At 34.6% G+C, this 22,059-nt stretch overlaps 3 protein-coding genes across 8 annotated transcripts in view; 1 reads left to right on the top strand and 2 right to left on the bottom strand.

Annotated features, from left to right (window-relative positions):
* Positions 1–187: 187 nt before the first annotated feature.
* Positions 188–6,044, bottom strand: LOC117204510 (polyadenylate-binding protein 2-B-like). Of its 5 annotated transcripts, XM_033441981.1 has the most exons (8): positions 5,723–5,886; positions 2,151–2,287; positions 1,943–2,057; positions 1,764–1,831; positions 1,433–1,674; positions 1,257–1,349; positions 1,107–1,178; positions 188–209 (listed from the first exon to the last, which is right to left on the bottom strand). In XM_033441981.1, exons 1-7 carry the CDS (start codon positions 5,748–5,750, stop codon positions 1,145–1,147), a joined length of 717 nt encoding a protein of 238 aa, XP_033297872.1. In that variant the 5' UTR covers positions 5,751–5,886; the 3' UTR covers positions 188–209; positions 1,107–1,144. The 5 variants fall into 5 exon arrangements, with proteins under 5 accessions (XP_033297872.1, XP_033297874.1, XP_033297873.1 ...); XM_033441983.1 differs by lacking the exons at positions 188–209; positions 5,723–5,886 and adding an exon at positions 2,876–3,003 and having other exon boundaries at positions 1,145–1,178; XM_033441982.1 differs by lacking the exons at positions 188–209; positions 5,723–5,886 and adding an exon at positions 2,868–2,995 and having other exon boundaries at positions 1,145–1,178.
* LOC117204511 (magnesium-dependent phosphatase 1-like) lies at positions 3,285–4,615 on the top strand. Its single transcript, XM_033441986.1, has 4 exons — positions 3,285–3,512; positions 3,622–3,676; positions 3,750–3,971; positions 4,051–4,615. The coding sequence occupies exons 1-4, from the start codon at positions 3,467–3,469 to the stop codon at positions 4,205–4,207; spliced, it is 480 nt and encodes a 159-aa protein (XP_033297877.1). The 5' UTR covers positions 3,285–3,466; the 3' UTR covers positions 4,208–4,615.
* Positions 6,045–7,841: 1,797 nt separating the features above from the next.
* LOC117204507 (discoidin domain-containing receptor 2-like) overlaps positions 7,842–22,059 on the bottom strand; it is a 165,349-nt gene continuing 151,131 nt past the window's right edge. For both annotated transcript variants that reach the window (XM_033441972.1, XM_033441975.1), the window contains exons 13-16: positions 21,640–21,840; positions 20,443–20,535; positions 13,584–13,725; positions 7,842–13,058 (exon numbers count right to left, since the gene is read on the bottom strand). In XM_033441972.1, the coding sequence (XP_033297863.1) occupies positions 12,708–13,058; positions 13,584–13,725; positions 20,443–20,535; positions 21,640–21,840 (787 nt within the window). In that variant the 3' untranslated portion in view covers positions 7,842–12,707. The remainder of the gene's footprint in view (positions 13,059–13,583; positions 13,726–20,442; positions 20,536–21,639; positions 21,841–22,059) is intronic.

Genomic DNA, 22,059 nt, shown 5'->3' with positions numbered 1-22,059 from the left:
GAAATTGTTTGGATTTCATTGTAAATTATGAAAAAATACAATTGAACTGCAATTGCAAATTATCGCTGATCTACATTTGTAATTTTTATATGAAGATTTGTTAAATCAAATATGAATAATTGTGCCCATCTTTGTCCAATCTTTTTTTTTTTCTTTTGACATGAGGTTTTTTCTTTCTCTTTTTTTCCCCATCGTATCAGTTTTTTTTTCTGTGGACATATCATAAGAATTTACTTAAACACTTTAACTGCATGATAGTGTAATGCGTGTTCATAGAAATATGTAAGTTTTGTGTAACCTAAAAATAAGATATGCACAAAAACTTACAATATTTAGTGTTACAGTTCACATGGCCATATTCTATAAGTCTACAATATAAATATGAACATCACTTATTTATTTAAGAACAGCACAATACAAAATATTTAAATCTGCAAAACTTTTGGCAATAAGTAGATTAGAGTACAATAAAAAAATAAAATGTTTCAATATAAGTGTTTCTTCTGTTTTTAATAATATTTAAAATATGGCCAAGTGTTAAGGATGAATACGAATTTTGAGCACATTCCTAAGGAAGCTAATGTATCTAGATATAAATTTTATAATATCCACTGTAAAAGATTGATGGATACTCTGTATAGCATTTTTAATTTTAGATTATTTGACGTCATAAAAAGTTTACAAGATTTGTTAAATTATATAGATACATCAGAACATTAAAACAAGGATCTAGTACATACAATAACTGTCACTGGAAAAATAATAATTTTACATTTATTCAGGAATGGCTAGTGAATGTTATAATAGTTTATTTTATCATTTATCTTAGTATTTGTAATTTTGGAATAATATTATTTTTAACATTTATTATTTCACCAGCTTTTCCTATAAATGCATTGTTCTATAATACATACATTGGTTGTTCAAACAAAAAGATCTTTAACTTTATAGTGTGATTGTACAATACAAAACATATCAGAAATCTTCTGTTTAATGCATGTAATTGTTTTATGTATAAAAATTTATTATACTTTCATCAGATATTTTATGTTTGAACAATCACATAAACAAAATATCTTATAAATCACAATAATATAAAAACTTACCTCAATTTGTCAAATTGCAGTAAAATACATTAAAACGGTCAATACGGCATGTAGTATCCTCGCCTATAGCTTCTATGTATAGAGAATATTAAAAAGAAATATTATTTTGTTTGAATTATAAATAAATATATATTTAATTCTATAATATACCTAGGTCGTCTTATAGGTCTATATCCGAAATATGCACTACCACGTATGATTCCTCTGGCTATACCTCGGTAACCTCGTGCTCCCCGCGGCCCCCTTAAAGTTATTTAAATATACTGTAGTTATTATCTTTAAGAAACATATAGATATAATATACATGTAATGTATTTTTAAAGCACCTATTTGTCACTGATAATCCAGGTCTATTTGTTCTTTTAGGCATTACTTTAATTTGACGTCCTCTAAACATAGATTCATCTATTGCCATAGCTGTTTGTACAGAATCACGTTCTGCAAATTCTATGTAAGCGAAACCCTTGGGATGTCCATCAAATTTATTGCACAATATTGTTACTCTGTTAATACTGCCACAACCATGAAAATGTTGCTCTAATTCTTCTGCTGTGGCACCGTAATCAACCTTTAATTTTGCATAATGTATATTAATTAATAACTTCTTAATGAAATAAAAAGTTGTTTATTGCAATTTGGATGCAACATTTAACTTACATTACCAACATAGATGGACCTATTATCAACTTCCATTTTGTCTTCAAGTGACATATTTAATGGACTTGCTAAAAATTTGACAAAATATTATGTAATCATTTACAAAAAAAAATGTTCATGTACAAAATTATAGCACTAAATTTTGATATATGCTAAATTTAATATAATCTATAACTTACTTATTCCGGGTGGACTACCCATATTCATTTGTTTGTCCACTTCGGATTGTAATTGTTTTAATTTTTCTGCTTCTTCTTCCATCTCCCTAACACGTGCTTTAATAGCCTCTAGTTCCTACAATTAAAATATAAAAAAAATTTAACTTATAAAGAAAAAGTAACAAAAACATTTGTTATTTATTTGTTATAATAAAATAAAACAAGCTACCGGATCATCAATATTTGCTTCATTTAATTCACGTTTTACGCCATCGCACTGCATAATAGCATCTCCATCTTGACCATTTTCAAGTCCGTCTAGACCATCAATATGATCAGCAGCTAAAAGATCTGATTCAGACATTTCTGCAATAAAGATATAAAATACTATTGATATATAAAATATATAAGATATATAAAGATATAAACATACATATAAAGGATAGAAATGCTAGTAATAAAATATATTTTTTCTAAATATAGTATCATATACTTTTTTAATTTAGATTTAAATTAAACGAATAGAGGTTAAATTAACAAATTATTATTAAAAAAGGGTAAATAAAACATTCTATTATATACAAGATATATTGCATAGATCAAAAATAACTATAAACTGAAATTACTGAGTAATTTACAATATCAAAAAATTATTCAAATTAGCAATATAACATACCAAAATTGTTTCAGATGTGGTATAATACAAAAAAATATATTATATTACTTTCTTTCCTTCGCTCTTTTTGTTTAAATTAATGTAATTATAAAATATATTCGTATGATGATAAATATACAAAAAACTAAAATCAATTTAAGCAACAATACAATCTGATAAAAACAACTCCAATAGCGTGCAATGTAACAAAATATACGTTCGTAATCTTTGCGATGTATAAACAATATATAATACTTATTGTTGTTAATTATACAAATAAATATAACGTACGTGTATACCTTCAGACGTTGTTATTTAAAATAGTAATTTTATGATAAATTTAATAATTATTTTTAATCAACAGCTCACGATTCCACAAATTGGCTAAGCGAGATTGACGCTACTACTGAAGATACATACAACAAGGCACATAAGTTAGAAAATTGCCTTAACATGTATTCCTCCTGATTGGTTGCAACGAAATACAGGAATTTAATGTTATTGGTGGAAATAAGAGATTGCCGCATATATGAAAATCTAATGATCGTATAAGATTGTTTTCATTAAAAATACAAAGTTAATCTTAAAAGAATTAATATTATTCTCTTATATATGAAATATAATTTTTATTCTCCTTTTTATATAAGAAACAATTTTTTAACAATTGCTAGTACTTTACTATACTACTAAGTACTACTGTAGTTACGTTAGCAATATATGATCGTAGTTTTTTTACGTATATAGAGTTATCATTTTGATATCATCGTCAATCTTAAATAAAAATTATATTTTAAATATATATAATTTATAGAACTGCAGAAATTCTCTCAATATTATTTGTGCAATAATTCCAATTTAAGGTTATAAACAGTAAAAATCAGGAACAAAATATGTGTAAAACAAACTGTAAACCGAAAATAATTATCTTTGATTTAGGTTAAAAACTTTTTCTTTTTTTCTTACTTTTCTAATTGTTTTCTTATAAACAAATTGGTATTTTATTAAAATAGTAATTTAATAAAATACCAATTTAATAACGTTTCAGACTATACTTTATGGCCATTTTGGGTTGATACTCATGTTATTCCTCCTTTTAAAAAGTGAGTTCAAGGAACATAATTTTAATATATATGATTTTATGATCGGTGAAAATTTCTATTGAATTCGTTTAAGGAAAGGAAATGATGTAGTAGATTCTCGTGGTCAAATTATTCAATATTACAAAGAAGTACCTGATGTATTAAAACATTTATATGAAGAAGGATATGAACTTGGTGTTGCATCTCGTACATCAGAAATACAAGGTGCCAAACAATTATTAAATCTGTTTAATTGGGACAAGTATTTGAAATATAAAGAAATTTATCCAGGATGTAAAGTAACTCATTTTTCTAAGTAAGTATCAATGAAATTTCAGCTTTATTTGTTCCCATTTATCTAGGAAAAGTTGTTTTTATAAATTATTGTTTTTTAGGATTCAAAAAGCATCAGGAATTGATTATAAAGATATGGTGTTTTTTGATGATGAAGATAGAAATATTGTTGATGTGGGTAAACTTGGTGTTACTTGTATATTTGTTAAAAATGGTGTGAATCATGCACTTGTAGAAAGCGTCCTTAAAAAATTTTAATTTTTATAATTTAAGAGAAATGTATATAATAAATAGCTTTATTTTTATATTTTATTGCACTGAATATTTGAGATTAAAATGCTTCTAATTTATATTTAATAACAAATTCATGTTTTATGTATCTAAATTTGATTAATCATTGTAAAATAATATTGTAAAGGGCTATTAATAACAATATTATTGCTGTTATTTTGATTTAGCATCCTAAAATATTTAGCACAAGAAATCTGAGGAGTTTGAGAACATGTAGTTTTCAATAAATTTGTAACACAATCACTTGATAATGATAAAGATAAAAGATCTTTTAAAGTATTTACATCAAAGCTTTTAAATGGACATCCTCCTTCATACATGGGATTTGATGTATTCATCTGATAACATAATAAAAAGGGATGAGTTTGAACTAGATACCAAACTTTCTTGACATAAGAAAATATTACTTACACATATCAATTCGCAAGTAGGAGATTTATAATTTTTCCGAGATCCTTCTAAACCATAAAGGTGACGAATACTGTATATAAATTTTCGTTCATTTGATTTCCAATTATGTAAACAATTAGAAGAACAGGAATGAGGTTTAGAATATTCTTCTTTCCAATAATTTATAGCATCCTCTAGTTTCATTCCACCATCTTTTAAAAATAAACTATAATAAAAACGAGCATAGTGACTAAGTCTATGTGTCGTCCTTAGTTTTGTGTGCAGGTGTTGCATACAAAGTGGAAAATTTTTTATTTCTATGTCTATATTTTTTTTAGTTATATGTCCATATTTGATAGATATTTGATTCTCTTGCAATATTTTAGAATGAATTTTGTAATATAAGTAATTAAGTCTAATATCCTGATTTATAATATATTGCGCTTTTGATTTCATGCATATTACTTCATTACTTATATAAGTGTAAAACAATGATTTTAATATTTTTTTCCAGTTGGAGCAGTATACAATAGCATATCCTGCACTCAAGTCTAGTTTTCTTTTCTTTATTAAATCTGGTATTGCCTCATGTCTCACTTGAAAAAATAAAAATTAACGTAATTTTTAAGTCATTAAATTAGAAATATAAATTGACCTATATATATATATATGTGTGTGTGTGTGTGTGTGTATACCTTTAGTTTTAAGAAAATCACAATTCTCTGTATGATTTTTTGATACAATATGTTTAAAGACAAGCGGTTTTGAGAAGAAATTACATATATCGATTAATGTTCTATTAATCAGTCCTTTTTTATCTTTAAGCTCTCCTAATTGATATAAAATACTCTTAAATAGCCTATATAGTTGTCTTGGTAAAATATAATTCAGCCTAGTTTGGAATAATAACGTTTCTCTGATTACCCAATAATTACATATCTCCTGTGACACAGATGTTAATAATCTAAAACAGTTATTTATATATTACAGAATTGCTACATTAAATAATGAATTAATAAATTATATTAAAAAAACCTCATAAATTTGTATGTTTGAAGATTAATAATTATTGTAATCGCTTGAAAAACTTACCGCAATATAAAATGTCCAATTTTATCATATACTGAATTTTCTAATAAATACTCAAAATCACCATTAAATTCATGAGGTTTACCTTCGTACAATAATTGTAAGTATTCTAACCTATCAAGGACGCACTTTTCTATAATATGAAACGATATTTGTCCTGTAGGAGTTTTAATATAAAACATTTTTTAAATAAATAATACTTTTAAAGATCATTATTTTTTAATTACAAAACATTTTTGTATCTGAATAATTGCTAACGTTAAACATTGTTCGAAACTATTACGTCCAACTATACTTGAATAATCAAGACTGAATGTCACATATAAATTTATTTTATTGCAATACTTAAGACATGATCTTTATATGTTTAACATATTTTCATAGTTTACTTATATTCTGAGCAAATAAATAAGTTACGATTACATTTTCATTGTTTCTTTGTCAATCTAATTTTTAAACAATGGTATTTTAATATTTTGTAATTCTTTTTATGACTACTAAAATTGTATGTTTCGTGTTGTTTATTCACATTTAAATCCATTTTTTAATTTGCTATACAACATTTAATTGAACAAAAATATTATACTTTTCATTTCAATTCAATAACATAGTATATTTATGAACATCATGTGATTTGAGAACACCTGTTCTTTTTAACGAGATTGGTATAGTCATTTGAATTATATATTAATACTGATAGCATAAATTACTTTCATCCAATGTCTAATAATACCGTATTAAATATTTGAATACAATTTATATTTGGATATATTCAATGCTTACTTTGTAAAATTAAATAGATTGAATACAAATTTTTTTAGCAATTTTTCAATGCTTAATTCATCTTAGGAAGAGAAGGAAAGGCAAAGAATTACTAAATAGTAGGTTTTCGTTGAAATGTGTAATATTGTTTCATTTGACTGTTCGATACAAATAGGTTTTATCGTTGTGCTTCCCGCGATTTCCTGCTACTTGAACTTACAACGTGTACTTCCGTCTTTATCGACACATACATATAAGATATACGAATAGAATTATCTTACGCAAGACTTAGATTACCGTCAATAACGTTTAAGTGATAGTTCGCACTTAGAGGCAGACAGATAGAAATAGAAATAATACAATAGTTGACAAATAGGTTTCATTTATAACAATGTACAAACGTACATGTAATTATAATAGAAGAAATAAAAAGGACATTATGTTAAAGGTGCATGTGGAAACATTTATTTTTAGGGCGCGAACATTTCAATTTTTTTCTTTCTTTTTTTTTTTAATTAAAACATAATTTAGAACAACACGTTCTTCGTATGCCGTGTTTCTTTGTAAAAGATTTACTTTAGTTATTATAAAGTGTCATAAATGACTAGTTGGATTCTACACCGTAATACTGTACAGGGTTTCTCAAGTGTCGAAACATTTTCTTCTAAAATTCCGCGACAATCTTGTGTTCGTATATAAGTTAATATTAATTAAATAATTTAAACGATAATAGAAAATAACTTTTCTCGTTAATCAGACATGATAAATTAACGTTAAGACTGTTTATTATGTTATATTTATTTAATACCTTGAAAATTTGTAACGAAATGTAAGATAATTATTTTCTATATATATAATAATAATTATTCTCGATCGGAATTTCAGAACAAATATGGAATGGAGTACCCTATACACATACGTGGCTATTGAGTAACATGTATACTTTTATGATTTGTCCCTTAAATTGTCACCTGTATAGTACAAATAATTCCTAGATCGTTGTACATTGGTATATTACCAGTTTTCCAGTGAAATTTAATTACATTTTCTCGCTCGCTTTCTTATCACTAATTAAAATATATATATATATATGTATATATTATAAATACCTATATATATATATATATATAATTCCCTTTACATAGTCTAGTTATATCAATTTTGTTTAAGCTTTATTAGCCATAGACAATCTGCTTGGTATTTACAGAGATTAGATACAAAATTATAAACAGTTTTTAGTACAAAATAATTTTATGACTATAACGATTAAGGTTTAATAGCATAGAGCAGGCCTAGGCAACCTTTCACGGCCTATTAGCAGGTTTTCTCTTTCCTTCCCACTCTTTCCCTCTTCCTTGTTTTTTTTTAACGTGTTAATGATTATAATCATTCAGATGAAACATTTCACATTTACCAGATTCGCCTGGAGTGTGATATTTACAGATTCTGCAACATTAAGTTCCATTTTTTACCAAATACGCTTAGTTGCCAGGAAGAACATCAACCGGCTGACATCAGATTTCATTATAATGCTAACCGATGACGAACATTGCCTACCAAATGTTTTGTAACAATTATTCGGTATTATTTTGACAAGAATAAAGCAAGGAGAACTATCTTATATTATTCTTATGCCAAGATAGAACCACAAAAAATGATTCAAGTCGATGAAAAATTATTTTCTAGATGAAATATTACAATACAATATTTGATAATTTTTTGGTAGTTTATTTAAATTATTGGTTGTTGAAAATTATTGTCCCACGAAGAGAAAAATGCAAGATGAATCGAAAACTAAATGTATGATGGTATGTTATAGTGAAAAAGCCAGAGATTGCCTGTGCCTGAGTAGAAGATATAGCTAGGTGAGCTCTGCACAGTCTTCCGTGATTACCTCTACATTTCTCTCAATTCCACGTCAGATTAACAATCGGGTGTGCCGGGAATCTGATTCAATAAGACCACAGTTAATGACGCTCTTTTATCTTTGCGAAATTATAAAAGAAATTTGCTTAAAACAGTCGAAACTATGGAAAGTTCGTTTTACATGATGGAATTCGATAACTAATTAACAAATTCGTTGATATATTTGTCGTAAAAAGAGTTACAGATTTTAGCTGTATTGATGAAGATAAACAAGAAATATTCAGTAAACATAGACTGGAAAATTAACCCTGTCAAATTTATATATTTAAGTTCCTATTTCAGTGTACAATAAATAATCTGCGTTAGCTGAGTATTTTTTGTTTATTTTTTGCAAACAATGTAATAGGGATTTGCTTCAGCAACGGGGCTCGTTTTAAATGAATTAAATAAATTAAGTATTGGAAAATTGCTAAATAACATTCATCTAATCTATTTAATCCTGTTCTCAACTCGTAAATATTTGTGCACCTTCGATAATCTTGTATTCATCTTTAAATCGAATGCTTGTTAAAACGATCATACTTTTCTGTAAAGAAATGTTATCTTTAGAAATTTTAGGATATGTTTGTAATAAATATAATATATAATAAATACAGTACAATTAATAAAATATTATGCGAGTATCGATATACGAAAGTTATTACAATTCGGCCACGAGATTAAATAGGAATTTCTTTTCTTCAATACTTAATCCATTAAGTAAGTCAATAATGGAAAAGTACCCTGTATAGAAATCTTTTGCTATTTCGTACCATGCAAAACGTACTTAAACAAACGGGTTGAGGAAAATGCAAATAAATACTTTGCAAAATCTAATATAAAACTCGTCGTGGACTCGGTTACAGTAGAAAATTGGAACGAAACGGCAATTCCACTGTTTACGCAATGCTCTTCTCATTGTCAATACTATTTGCAATAGCACCAACATGGAAGATTGAGCGATCCCGGAAGCCTTGGGGCTTAAACGTGATTGTCGATCGTACACTTGTCGAAAAACATTCGTTCAAAGGGAACAGAAGAGAAACGAAATTCGTTCGCTTCACAGAAAATTCGACCGATTTCCAATTCACCCCGTTAACTGGGATCGTCGAAATCAACGTAGAGCTCACGAACCAAAGTGACGTTTATGAAACATTATTAGGTTCGTTGAAACGATTGTTTTCAAGCGATCGATGTAATAATGATGGAGAATATCTACTGACAGAATATCTTTTCGAAAAGGAAAGGATCAACTTTTAAAAGCATAGGAGATAAGATTCGTCGTAACAATGTCGTTAAAATAATTACTATATAAATGGATTATCTTTGTTCTTCGTTTTAATAGATTTCTTCAATGTTCTAATTCTTAACGATCATTGGAAACAATACTAAATTACTCGAATAATGCAGGACAGATATTTAAATAGAGGGAAGAACGTGCATTTTTAAGAAAATTTTGTGTTGAATCTTAGGAGATCAGAAGCGAATCTACATAATTTTTTATGAAGTTCTCTTAAGAAAACTTCGTTCCTTAAGCTATCTTTCATCAGCTGATATTCATTTTTAGTTTCTATCAATAAAGATAATTCTGTCAGTCGACGAAATTGAGATAGAACGCAACGTAAGATAAATAAACCCCTTTACTACTGAGATTTCCGAACCGGTGTAGGTACAGGTAGGTACGTAGAGATATACTAAATTATCACATGAGTAGACAAGTGAGTTACTCGTTAGCAGTAGGGGCAACGATACAGCCAAAGGCAGCAATATGCTTATATCGATGAATCTAAACGCAACTATGATTCGTTTTTCTGATGTCACATGCGAGTGACGGCAGTTTCTTTTCAATTTTTTCTTTTTTTTTTTTCTTTTTTCTTTACTTTGACGCTAATGAAGTGAAAACTATGAATTCGTGTGAATGTCTATTTTAACAAGGTGCCCGATTTCAGTATAAAATTCTACACTGTTAAACTGTCCTACGTTATCAATACGGAAAACAGTGTCCCTTAATATTTCTTTTTTTTTTTATTATCGATAACATCGTAAACTGATCTACGCTTGATTTGAATTTATATTATGATTATCTCGTATATTTTTACCCTTTTTTATTTTCCACTTCTTTCCTCGACTCTTTATTTCCTTTGTTCAACGACAGAGAAGCAAACTTACGAATATGTTACGTTTAAATTCAACGCACGTACGATTTATATACGAACGGCTATGTCTCTGATATATCTACTTCTTACGCGGCGTTACATTAAGATATATAAATAGTATTTTTAATGTTATAACGGTAACATCACCTACTTACTAGATATTGCGAATGCTATTAATAGTATTCATCTTGTATAAATACATACGGAACATAACGAATCGAATGATTAATTAGTTGAATGTCGTGAGAATAGCATCGCTAAACGAACATCTGACTTGGAAATCTTATAAACTCGTCGTTTTCTTGTCCCTTCGCATTTTTATTTTCTTGCTTCGTTCCATTACGAAACCAAGACTCCGATATGTTGATAACGTTCCAGACTTCACACCGGAATATTCTGTTGCTATCCTTAGAACGACCAATTCCGTTGGTTTCTCAACGGAATCGTGTTGACGAAAGAGACAAAAAGGAACACGGTTCCAAAGACGACACGCAAAGACGAATTGCTTGTACGCTGCTAATCTCGTCGTCTCGTTCGCGTTTGTCTCTCTCAGCGCAATGATAAACGTCTCCTACTTCTCGATGTACGTCTATATGTACAATATACTAGTTCTTTTTTTTGTCTTTGTATTGATCCCGCCTATCATATAAAGTTACAATTATGATGTGTCATAGTCATGGTGAGAGTCACCATTTGTCAACAGCGAAATATGTATATCTTCGTGAATCACGAACTACATGATATCGCCGAGCTCACACGCGAAAATTGCTACTTCGATACATTCGCCGAGGCTAAAAACTTTGTTAAGTCTTTTTCAATCTACAATTCGATTCTCTGCTTAATAACTTAACGATTTAGTTTCGTTCCTAAATATTATCCTAATTTTAATGTAATCCGACCGAATACAGAAGCCATAAAATAATACCATGGCGAATCTTTCTAGTTTACGATGTATGCGATGAGAGCCCTATCGTGTACGAATTACACGAGAAGTTCGATAGTCTTCGTTCGCTTCGTTCGAAGCAAAACCCTATCGAGCTGCCTAACGATTACGATAAATTTACGCACGATGAATTGTAACCACCTATACGTTCACAAACACACGCATTCATACTCGTTTTTTCATATGTCATAATCTTTTTTCCCTTTGTCTACTCGATTGACAACCCACGGAGGAGTTTGATACTTAGTTACCATATTGCCATACAATTGCAATTTCTTTCCTTTCCCTTCTCCTGTTCAGCCATTTTCTTATTTTTCTTTTATCGTTTCTTTATAAAGGAAAGACATTTTCCAAAGGGTAACTTCTAATATCCTAAACGGCGAGTATCTCTTATTTACCTCGAAGATATAGACATATCTTTAAATCCATGCAGGAATGTTCACAGCTGAATTATAATTACACGATATTGCTCCTAAATTTTCGACGATCATATCGAGGATCAACGGATCGCTCGAGATCTTTGCTGTCTCGTGCGTGAAACTGTCAACAGATTTCGCGCAGTCCAACAACTTCGGTGAACAAAAGTCGCCTCGCGTTCTCTTTGTTCGATTGTCGAATTCACAGTTTTACATTTGTATTCCTTATATGCGTCTTACGTCTAAACAACGGTCTCGTCGAATATGCTCTCGCGTCTAGATCATCTAGCGTCTCGACGAATCTCGCTGACTTATGTACTAAGCAAATACGATATTTCCTCGAGTATCTTCCTACTATTTCGACTTTGACACGGACAGTCCTTTTATATCTACGACAGTGCTGCGCGATGGATTATTCACATCAGTTTCCCTGAAAGTCGTTTCGAAGTCTTTAACGCCCCTACGGAATATCTCTTCGTATCGGTATCGTTCGAAAGAACTGTTTCGTGGAATAAATTATGTAAGCAGCCTGAAGAGTTCGATTTCGTTGCCGGAAACCAAGATTGAACCTTATCGTTGTATCTTCTTCTTCGATGTTTCTATACCTTTACGCGTCTCGATCCTTCGTTCGAGTACATCGAAAGCTCGCCTCGTCGAAGAATTCAGAACTTTGTTCTCATGGTTATCCAATGTGGGTAGACGGCGTCTTCGACCAGCCCATGGTCTATGTTCGAGCGTCGTTTAGCCGGGCACGCGTGGCAACCGCCACGAACCATGTGCTCCTCGACTTTACCGGACGTTCAATATCAGGACGTGGGCGCGTAGCCGAGGTTCTTCCGCTGGAGAAACATCGAGATCTCCCGGAAGGTCGGCCTCTCGGTCTCCTCACGTCGCCAACAATCCAGCATCAAATCGTAAATATCCTTCGAGCACGCGGTCGGTTGCGGTAAATAGTTGAAAAGGTTATCGGTATTCTCTTTGCAGCCGCTGTTCTCGCCATCGGCGTCGGTACACTCCGTGGCGCGATGCAATCGTCGCAGGCTCTGGACCACTTCCTCGTTCGACAAGTGCTCGTAGGGGACCCGTCTGCCCAGGTTCAAGATCTCCCACAGGGTCACGGCAAACGCCCATACATCGCTCTTCGTCGTGTACTTGCCCTGTGAACGATCGTATCGATTATTGGTTTCTTCTGGTTACAAAGAATTTGGCTGCACGTGATATTGCTTAGATTTGATCTTAGAAAGCTATGTATGTTTGTTTTCGAGTTGGGTCTAATCGATAAAATCTTTTTTATATCCATGTCACGACTATTAAAATAAATAGCAGTAAAAGTAACGGTAAATGGACTTTATCGTGCGTAATGAGAATCGAACATTTTTTAAACATTGTTTTGATATTTAACTCGATAATGCTTAAAACTAGATATATAGAAAACATATATGTATGTATGTAATAAAAACAAACGCTGATAACAGTAAAAATTAGTACGAACGATTGCTTAAAGATATATTTAAATGATCATACGATAAAAAGATATAGTTGAATTATACAGGCATATTGCGACGATTTGAACTACAATAGCTTCGTATATCGGTCATACACGATTTGTAGACAATTCGAAAACATGCATGCATGAGGCAATGTATATCGCGTTCGATTGGTATCGTTCGAATAAAGCTTACCAGGAATATGGATTCCCAGGCCATCCAGCGTATCGGCAGGGGTACCGTGCCATCGACTTTGTAATAATCGCTCGCGTACAATTCGTTGTCCGTACCAAAATCCGAGATTTTAATGTGATAAGCTTTGCCCACCAAGCAATTCCTGTAATCGAAAATCATCGTTATCGATGAACGCGATGAATCGACTGTTCTGCTCTACAAACGTTCCGATCTGCGCCACTTAATTAACTTCCGAAACAACATCGAACGAGCTTTTATCGTTATTATCGCTATTGCTAACGATCATCTAATTTACCGCACGATAACTGTTTCCATAGGTTTTTGATTCGTGTTATTTCGTCTGTCAAATTTCGTTTCCAGCGCGTTTCACGTGGACAGGAAACGTTGATCGGCTCTTGTGTTTCGTTTGTAGCTTTCGCTTGCTAAAAGGGTGCAGTTTTCTCTGTGCACCTCAAAGGGGAAACTTGTATCGAGAACACTTCGGGAATGATTGTAGGCTCGGCCGCAGATACGTGAATCAGTTTCGACTTCAGCCGGAGAATTCGAATACTTTTCCGACCGATTCATTTCGAATGAAAAAGGCACGGTTCAAATCGATCTCTCGTCGGTATGTGGGGTGCATAGCGTAGCCGCCAATCTGCATACGCGTACGCATTCTGTGCATGGTAGCCGACCGGAAGCAGGAATGGCTGCCTGCAGGCTGTATTTGCACGTACGTGTAGATGAGCTACGTTTCCTGTACAAGCACACGCAACTCCACAATCGAACGTAACGTTGTGGCAAAGTTTACAAGCGACCGGCTGGACCGTTGAATGATCATCGCGGATCGTTATGAGACGGGATAAGGTTCGCGGTCGTAAAAGAATGCGAATCTAAATACGGACGTATCGTGTTCTATCACGTGTACACGTTTATGTATGTACTGTATACATTAGCAGATTTATATACGTTTGTGTATGGTTGTATGGATGTTGCTATAATTCTAGTTTATATATAATATATAATTCAGATGCTGGTTTAATTCTAACTGGATTTGAAAAAGAGTTGTGCTTAATTATGGCTCGATCTATCCCGAAACGTCTATTGCTTGTGATAATTAGCGAGGTTTAAGATAGACTTGAACGTTTAAATTTGTTATTAAACGTCTCGTTTCTATGGTTTTTGGGGGATGGAATGTTTCTAGAAGAATAAAAACTTAAGAAATACCAAGTTGCTAATTTTTAGAAGCAACAAATTCTGTAATTAATTCGCCGTTTGTAATATTAGATTCCCATTAACTCTAAATCACGGAGGTGAATTCTCCTTTCATAAGGCTTTCAAGAACGAAGTTAAGGGAATCAGGCTACGGAGAAGTGACAAGAACGTTGTCACGCGATAACCGACGCGAATTACAAAGTTCGTCCATTAATAGAAATGAATCAATTCTGTAGCGAAGTTGCTCGATGGTCGAGCACATCCGTATACGTTTCTCGTTGTCGCGAAACGGTGTTAATTCGTGTCTTCATAGAGGACACTCGAACACCGCGAAATATCCATCTAACAGCATTCCATTTTGGTGTCGGTCGGCGGACTGCCTCCTGCTTTCAAAGACGAACTATAATTCTCGCCGAGACAAACGAGCAACTGAACGGTATTTGAGTATCCAGCGCTATCGAGTGAATGGAGTCAATTAATTTCGACGGTGGAACAAAGCTTCAATTTGCAGCCAGAACCTAGGTAATTAGCCGCACTTTATCGATCACGTTATTGGCTATAGCATGTTCCTGGAGTACACGGATGGCGACGACGACGACGACGACGACGACGACGGCGGCGACAACGATGCTAACCTGATCCACGGAAGTCCTGGGTCAGAACGTTAATGCAATAAGCAATGTTCACTAGCCGGATCCTATTGAGCCTCTGTGTGAATTATATTAAGTGGAAGTGTCTATCTGCAGATACCAGTATGTTTGACTCGATTATAATTGGATTTCGCGACAAGCGGGGATAGCTAACGACTGACGAACCAACCTCAAACCACTGATGTTCTAATTCGAACTACTCTGTTAAACTGTACTCCGTCGCTAATTATATTTTATAAATACTGCTCGCGAGCTTTCCACACTCACTGTAGACTTTGCTTACGATTTTTCGTTACTTAGGTACTACTCAGTCCCGGTATTAAGTTATTCATCAAAGAGGGTCTTGAAATATTCAGGGGGTCCGTAATGCGCGACAGAAGACTTCTTGCTCGAGTTCAGACGAACGAATCCTCCTCGAAGACAGAGGGTATCTACTTTCCCTCGACAACTCGAGAAGAGTCACTCGTACGGCTATTATCGATTGTCACTGCGTTCAAGTGTCTTCGGCGATGCTCTCGCGTTAGTCGTCGAGCCAAGGAGTTCGAAGGCCCTGTGTGCGATCGGCCGGACTTCGACCTCGTGATGTCTGGACGCCGTCAGATCGAAAACCGAGTAGCAGAGGTTGCTCTTGTCGCTAGAAAGAGGGTGACGGGAGAGGTGAATGATCTAAAAGAAAAAAAAAAAAGAAAAAGGAAGCGAGTAAGAGAGGAAAAGAAGAAAGGGACGGTAGAAAGATGTGGGAGGTAGAGAAAGCTATTCTCTACATTTGTAATCGAAGTCGGAACAAAGGAAGAGCCACGCTTAGTCGGGGTTGGAGTACCTACATTGAGTCTTCGTCGTTCTCCATGATCGAGCTACACGTTCTTGCGGCGTGTGCGACCACTATTGCCGTTTCTGGTAACACCATCACCATCACGAACCACCACCATCGCTATTGGTATTGCTCTTATCCTGACGACCACATAGAACCATTCTGTGTATGTGTATGCTTGTGTGCTGCTCCTTTCTATCGTCTTTCTCTTTATCCTTAAGTGTTTCACTCATACGCGCTTACTCATATACTCTCTTATATCCCGATCACACGCACGTTCTTCCTTTCTTCGACTATTACAGACGCACACGAATATACGTACGTATACACACGTATACACGTACAAGGAAGAGCCCTTCCGTCCGTTCTCGTCCTTTTTTCGATCGTGCCAATTGAATTGCATTACCGTTTGATCAGCGATCGATTCTTTCCTCTTTTCCACTTGGTCCGGCTCCGAGAATGACTTTATACGGCGCGCACTCGCGAATAAAATAAGGTGCCAGGAGAAATTGGCTGGCGAGTGTTAGGATAGGCAGTCGGGGTTGCGGAGCTTCTCCGACACCGGCGATACATACGTGAACTCGCCCCTTCCAATTGATTCTTTCCCTTTTACCTTCACTCAGATTTTCATCATGCTCGCTTAAACCTCGATTGGTTCCCAGCGAGATTTATCTTACCCTCTGAAAAGTACTTCAAATCTCGGGTCTCAAATTCGAATACGAAATATTCTTTCTTTATATCTGACTACAATATGTTGGTCAATCAATGTTATCCCGTGCAATGTTAGACAAAGTTGGAAAAGTAACGAGTCATCGACTATGAATCAAGAAGAGAACATGTAGGAATGTAACAGAGGTACAAAGTTACCTGTTCTTGAAAGAGAATTTTTAGGGACGAAGATTATAAGCTTTGGATTACGAGGTTCGTAAGAGGTCTGTAATAAGCTGATCTCTTAATTCCTCTTTCAGGGCTACTTCAGACTTCACAGAAAGCAGTTCCTTTTTCACGATGCGAGCTTAATTGGTCGTGGCACGCGATGCACGCGTGATGTTTCGATGGACGAAAGGAATCAGGTTTATGCCAGAGGATGGGCCACCTATCGTGGACGTTGCTCTTTCAACGCGTTACAGTCAGCGGAAGAATTTACGCGACGATCATGACGAAATTCCCACAGAATCATATGTTTCGCTGGAAATCGTCGGTTCGTCGCGTCAACGCTTATCATCCGGACGGACGTTTATCTACGGCATTACATTTTGATTAAATTCCGGGCCACCATGAAATTCTGATTCCTTTGCAAATGGATTCACCGCGTTTGCGGCTGCTCTCCAGTTACATCGTGCGACAACAGGTCGTTCACGTTCGACGACCAGCTCGGTAAAAGCCGGTTAAATATTTTCGTCGAACGTCCTCTCGCCGCCTCGTTACGAATTCTCGAAAATCGAACGAGTCACGATTCGACCTGATAAAATTTAACGAGTCAAATTCATCGAGTTATTTACAGTTATTTTTCTCTTCTGATTTCGAGAATTGTTACCTTGTTAATTGAATTTTGTATTGAATTTTCCACTGAAATATAAATATTTCAGCAGTGGTCAAATAGGTTAAATGGTAAAACAAAGAATGGAAAAACATGTGACGTGTGTTTAATTGTTTAAGAAATACTCCAGTGGGCCACGAATTTTGTTTGAACGAATTGCAGAGTTCTATTTTATGAAACGTTCCTTGTTAAACATTGCCCAACGAACGTGTAACTTCGTGTTTTCGTTAATATTCAAACAGAGCTCGGTTATTTTCCGGTTTTCCGTTCACTCGTGAAAAGTTGAAATTCGTGTGTGACGGATCTCGTGTGCAGCTCTCTCGCGATCACGGATATCGCATGTTATACGCGAAGATTTAATAAAGCTGATAGTAAAGTAACTTTAGTTTTTGCAATTTCACAACAAGAATCTTCTCTTTGAATCGACAAAGGGCTGTTTAAAGCTTTGTGGCAACCGAGAAATACGTTTTCTTTCGTCGGATCGTTTGAGGACTCGGACCGTACGAACTTTGATGTTTGGAATTTCCATCTCTATAATTAACCTACATCGTAACTAAAGAAAGAGGAAGAAAAATGCAGGAAACATTATGCTTTGCATCAGAAACATTGGACTTGCGACCGATAATATGAAAATAATTAAATATCATTTTTCTAAAGTCAATGTTAAATTAATTGTTATCGAAACATAAAAAGAAATAAAAATGTCCGATGTATTTAGGGAATGGCGTGGATGATGATGAGATCGACTTAAATCTGCTTCTAATAATACTACGGAGAGAACGTACAGGAAACGCATCCTGGTATTCTATTAAGATTTACGAGCGGTCGTTTGAGAGACACTGGTCAACCGGAAACTAGGTTCCACGTGTTGTAAGAGCACCGCGGTTAGCGTGAATATGTATGTAGAGCACATATGCACATATGTGCATCTATACTTCCCATCGATTCAACGGGGATGGCCATTGCATTTCAATAACAGGAACATGGATGGGTTTCGTTGCATACTGGCTATACATATACGCTTTTGTCTGTGAAAGTCAAGGGTTTCTGATCCTGGATATTATACGCCTTGTGCGGGATGTCAAAGATCATCCAATTCTATTGGCCAATAACAGAGCATTTGTTAGTCTTTAGGATTTTCTCCGAAATTTTTAGCAAATCTGTTGCCTCATCGATATCAATAAAAATAAAGTAAATACCTATATTAAGCGAAGTAATTTTTTTTTATGAAATACAGTTGGACATAAAATATATTCGAGCAAATTTATTTCGGGTCCATTAATTGAAAAATATAAATATAGTGGACTATTACTATCACGTACTGGGCGAGGAACAATATTGGCGAAATTGAATGACGCGTGAAATACATCGAAATAAAATTGATCGCACCGATATCGGAACGTTTCGTAGAATTGGGAATGTCCCATATTACGAAAATACTCTTTCTAGGGGGTGTCACGCTTGTACACTCTATAAAAGTTTATCGGGCCTTCCTATCGAATCGAATGTAATTTTGGTACTGGTACGTTGTTAGGAGATTCGTGCTGTGATAATTTCGTACGACTGGAAAGTTACGCCGGATTTTACGAACAACCAGGTCGAACTAATTTATAGTTGTAATAAACCGAGCAAACAATTTTGATGTTGACGCATAGCCGATAATGACTGCAACGTACACGTTTAATCGTTATTCCACGGGAAAATAAACTACCGTTCTTGCTATTTTCCGCTCGACGTATCGCTAACGAATCGCTGATTTCCCATGTGGTTTTGCGGCTTCGTTTGTTTTGGGGGCTTATGGAAATGCGCTCTGGGAAAGCTATAATTTAATTTCAACTTCAGCGACAAACCCCGATATCGGGTTTTCGCTTTCCTGCGAACTGATGCTTATCACGTTCTAAAGAACCACTTCTTTAAGCGGTATTTATTTCTGACCATTTCGTTAATCGTCAATTCTTTCAATTTTATTTTTATACCACATATCAATATTTCCAGAATGCTTAGAGGCATATCGATTATACAATTTCTTTTATAAACACAAAGGTAACTTTCAAAATTACGATACACATTTTTACCGGTACAAAAAAATAATCACGCTACTGGAATATTTTGTACACAAGTATGTGTAATCATAGAACAAAGAAGTAAAATTTTCTTAGCTCGCATAGTGTCTTATAGAGACGGAATGGTGGATGAAAAACCAGAAAATGCCATTCGGAATCGAATGTAAGTACGAAAACACAGGATTATATTCCAAAGCGAAAGCTACAGAAATTCGTCTTCCTCTATGGAATATCACATCACGGTAATCCTTTCAGGAACCTCGAAAATTGCTTTCTCCGTATTCGTAGCTACGTCTGTGTTGCGCCGACGCGACGAGCGGTTAAAGGGAAATGAAATCGCGAAGAGTACGAAACAGCTTGATTAAAGGACGTCATTTATACGCATTCCCTGTTGTATTCCACGGGCTAGAAGTCGAAACAACATTTACGTATCTCTCTGTCTTCTCTCTTTCTTGTCGACTCCTCCTATTTAGAGTAACAAAACATCTGCGCTACGAACGAAACGATGATAGTTTGGATGTGCGCCGCTAAGACGCGTTTATCCTCGTGGGAAAGAGAGATCCGGCCGGATACGTTCGCTCGAACTTCTCGTCGTACTCACCTAGTAGCCAGATCCCGGTGCACGAAGTTCAGATTCTCCAGGTACCGCATGCCCGACGCGATTTGCGCCGCCATGTAGATGAGACAGTTGAAACTGAAACGAGGAAAGCGGCGTGAGTTGCAAGAGGACGAAGTTAAGGCGTGAGACTGCAAGCTTTTCAGAGTTAGGGTGAGTCAAGGAGAGAGGGAGGGGGGGGGGTGATAGGAAAGGCAGATAGAGGAACAGAGAAGAGGAAGGCCTGGTTGGTTGGAAAGAGACGGACGGGTTCGTCGGAAACGACGGAACGCGAAGGGGGTTGCTGACTGTACTCGAAGGCTACGTCGCTCACGATTAATAAACGCTTCAAACTCCAACCTGGGCGAAACTTATTGGGTGTTAACTTCGCGACGCCTCGCCACAGCGGATGGAACTAAACCACGAGTCTTGCTGACGAACGCCGATGTTTCACCGGAGGAGTTATTGAAATTTTAGCGTTTGATTAATTTTCACGCGTTGCCTCGTAGGCATGGGATCAATCTCACTGTGTACTTGCGAATCCGGGTCAATTTCCGTACGATCCGAACGATATTCGTTACAGTTTCTGATGTTTTATTGCAGTTTCTTTACTTGTAAAGTGATATAACGTTGGCGAATACTGTAAAATACGACGTGTAGTTATAAGTATAGAAAGCGTAAATACTATAGATTATGTACAACGTGGATTAAGATTTTACTAGAGTTCGATGTTGTAGATGGAAAGCTATTACACAGACTAATCTTCTGGTTAAAGTACTCATAAAAGGCTCGAATCTCCTTGCTGAAAGTTTGATTGTACTTGAAAGTACCGCTTACTCGGGATACTTGCAAAGAGTTCTAACCCACCTTGTGAAGATTCGAATCTACTTAAAAGTATTTTCTCTTTTTTCCGAAATCGTCACTCATTAGGTGTTTGAAAGTACGCGGATAGTTTCGATTTTACTATTTTAAAGATATTTCCAAGATCCCATCTCTACCTGATGCAATTTTTATTTACTGTCTGAAGTTTATCAGACTGTGATTTCATTTTCTAAATGCTGTAACAAGGTACATTCTACTTCGGATGTTTTTCATACTGTTGCATATTATCCGCATTCGGTACATATTTCTACGTTTAAATTTAACAAATGCACGAACATTCGAAGATGATTGGTTTTCTAGCGTCGTTAAATGGATAGTTACCTGAGCGTTTTGACACCGATCGGCATAGAATGGGCATCTTCGGCAGTGATATGCGTCTTGAGGAATTGGCAGAGATCTCCATGTTCCAGGTACTCCATTACTACGCAATATGGCTCTTCGCGGCAGCAAGCACCCAGGACCCGGGCGATATTGCGATCCTCTAGAGCTGCCAGGATCCTGACGTCTCGTTGGAAATCCATCCTTAACAGATCCATAGGATTTACTAACTCGTGGCTTTATTACCTACGAATATTTGGTTTAGATGATTCGATCGTTCGACAAAACGAAACATCTGAATTCCAATTTCTTTTCTGCATTCTAACGTGTTCTTTTCTTAGGTAATCTTGTTATTTGTTATCTTCTTCAAATTTCTATCGCCAAGACCCGTGTACATAAACAGAAATTTCGTACGATAAAAAA

Source organism: Bombus bifarius, unplaced genomic scaffold (genome assembly GCF_011952205.1).
Source record: "Bombus bifarius isolate JDL3187 unplaced genomic scaffold, Bbif_JDL3187 scf7180000007978, whole genome shotgun sequence".
NCBI lineage: Eukaryota > Metazoa > Arthropoda > Insecta > Hymenoptera > Apidae > Bombus > Bombus bifarius.
Note: the sequence above shows the minus strand (reverse complement) of the source record. Positions and strands in the feature narration are given on the sequence as shown.

Bases quoted from the DNA above. Each gene is read 5' to 3' on its own strand.
- LOC117204511 (XM_033441986.1), top strand. From the start codon at position 3,467: ATGTGTAAAACAAACTGTAAACCGAAAATAATTATCTTTGATTTAG. The intron at 3,513-3,621 runs GTTAAAAACTTT...ATAACGTTTCAG, and splicing joins AATAATTATCTTTGATTTAG to ACTATACTTTATGGCCATTT. The intron at 3,972-4,050 runs GTAAGTATCAAT...ATTGTTTTTTAG, and splicing joins AAAGTAACTCATTTTTCTAA to GATTCAAAAAGCATCAGGAA.
- LOC117204510 (XM_033441980.1), bottom strand. From the start codon at position 5,901: ATGTTTTATATTAAAACTCCTACAGGACAAATATCGTTTCATATTATA. The intron at 5,595-5,722 runs GTAAGTTTTTCA...TAACTGTTTTAG, and splicing joins ATTGGACATTTTATATTGCG to ATTATTAACATCTGTGTCAC. The intron at 5,227-5,325 runs GTATACACACAC...TATTTTTTCAAG, and splicing joins TGATTTTCTTAAAACTAAAG to TGAGACATGAGGCAATACCA.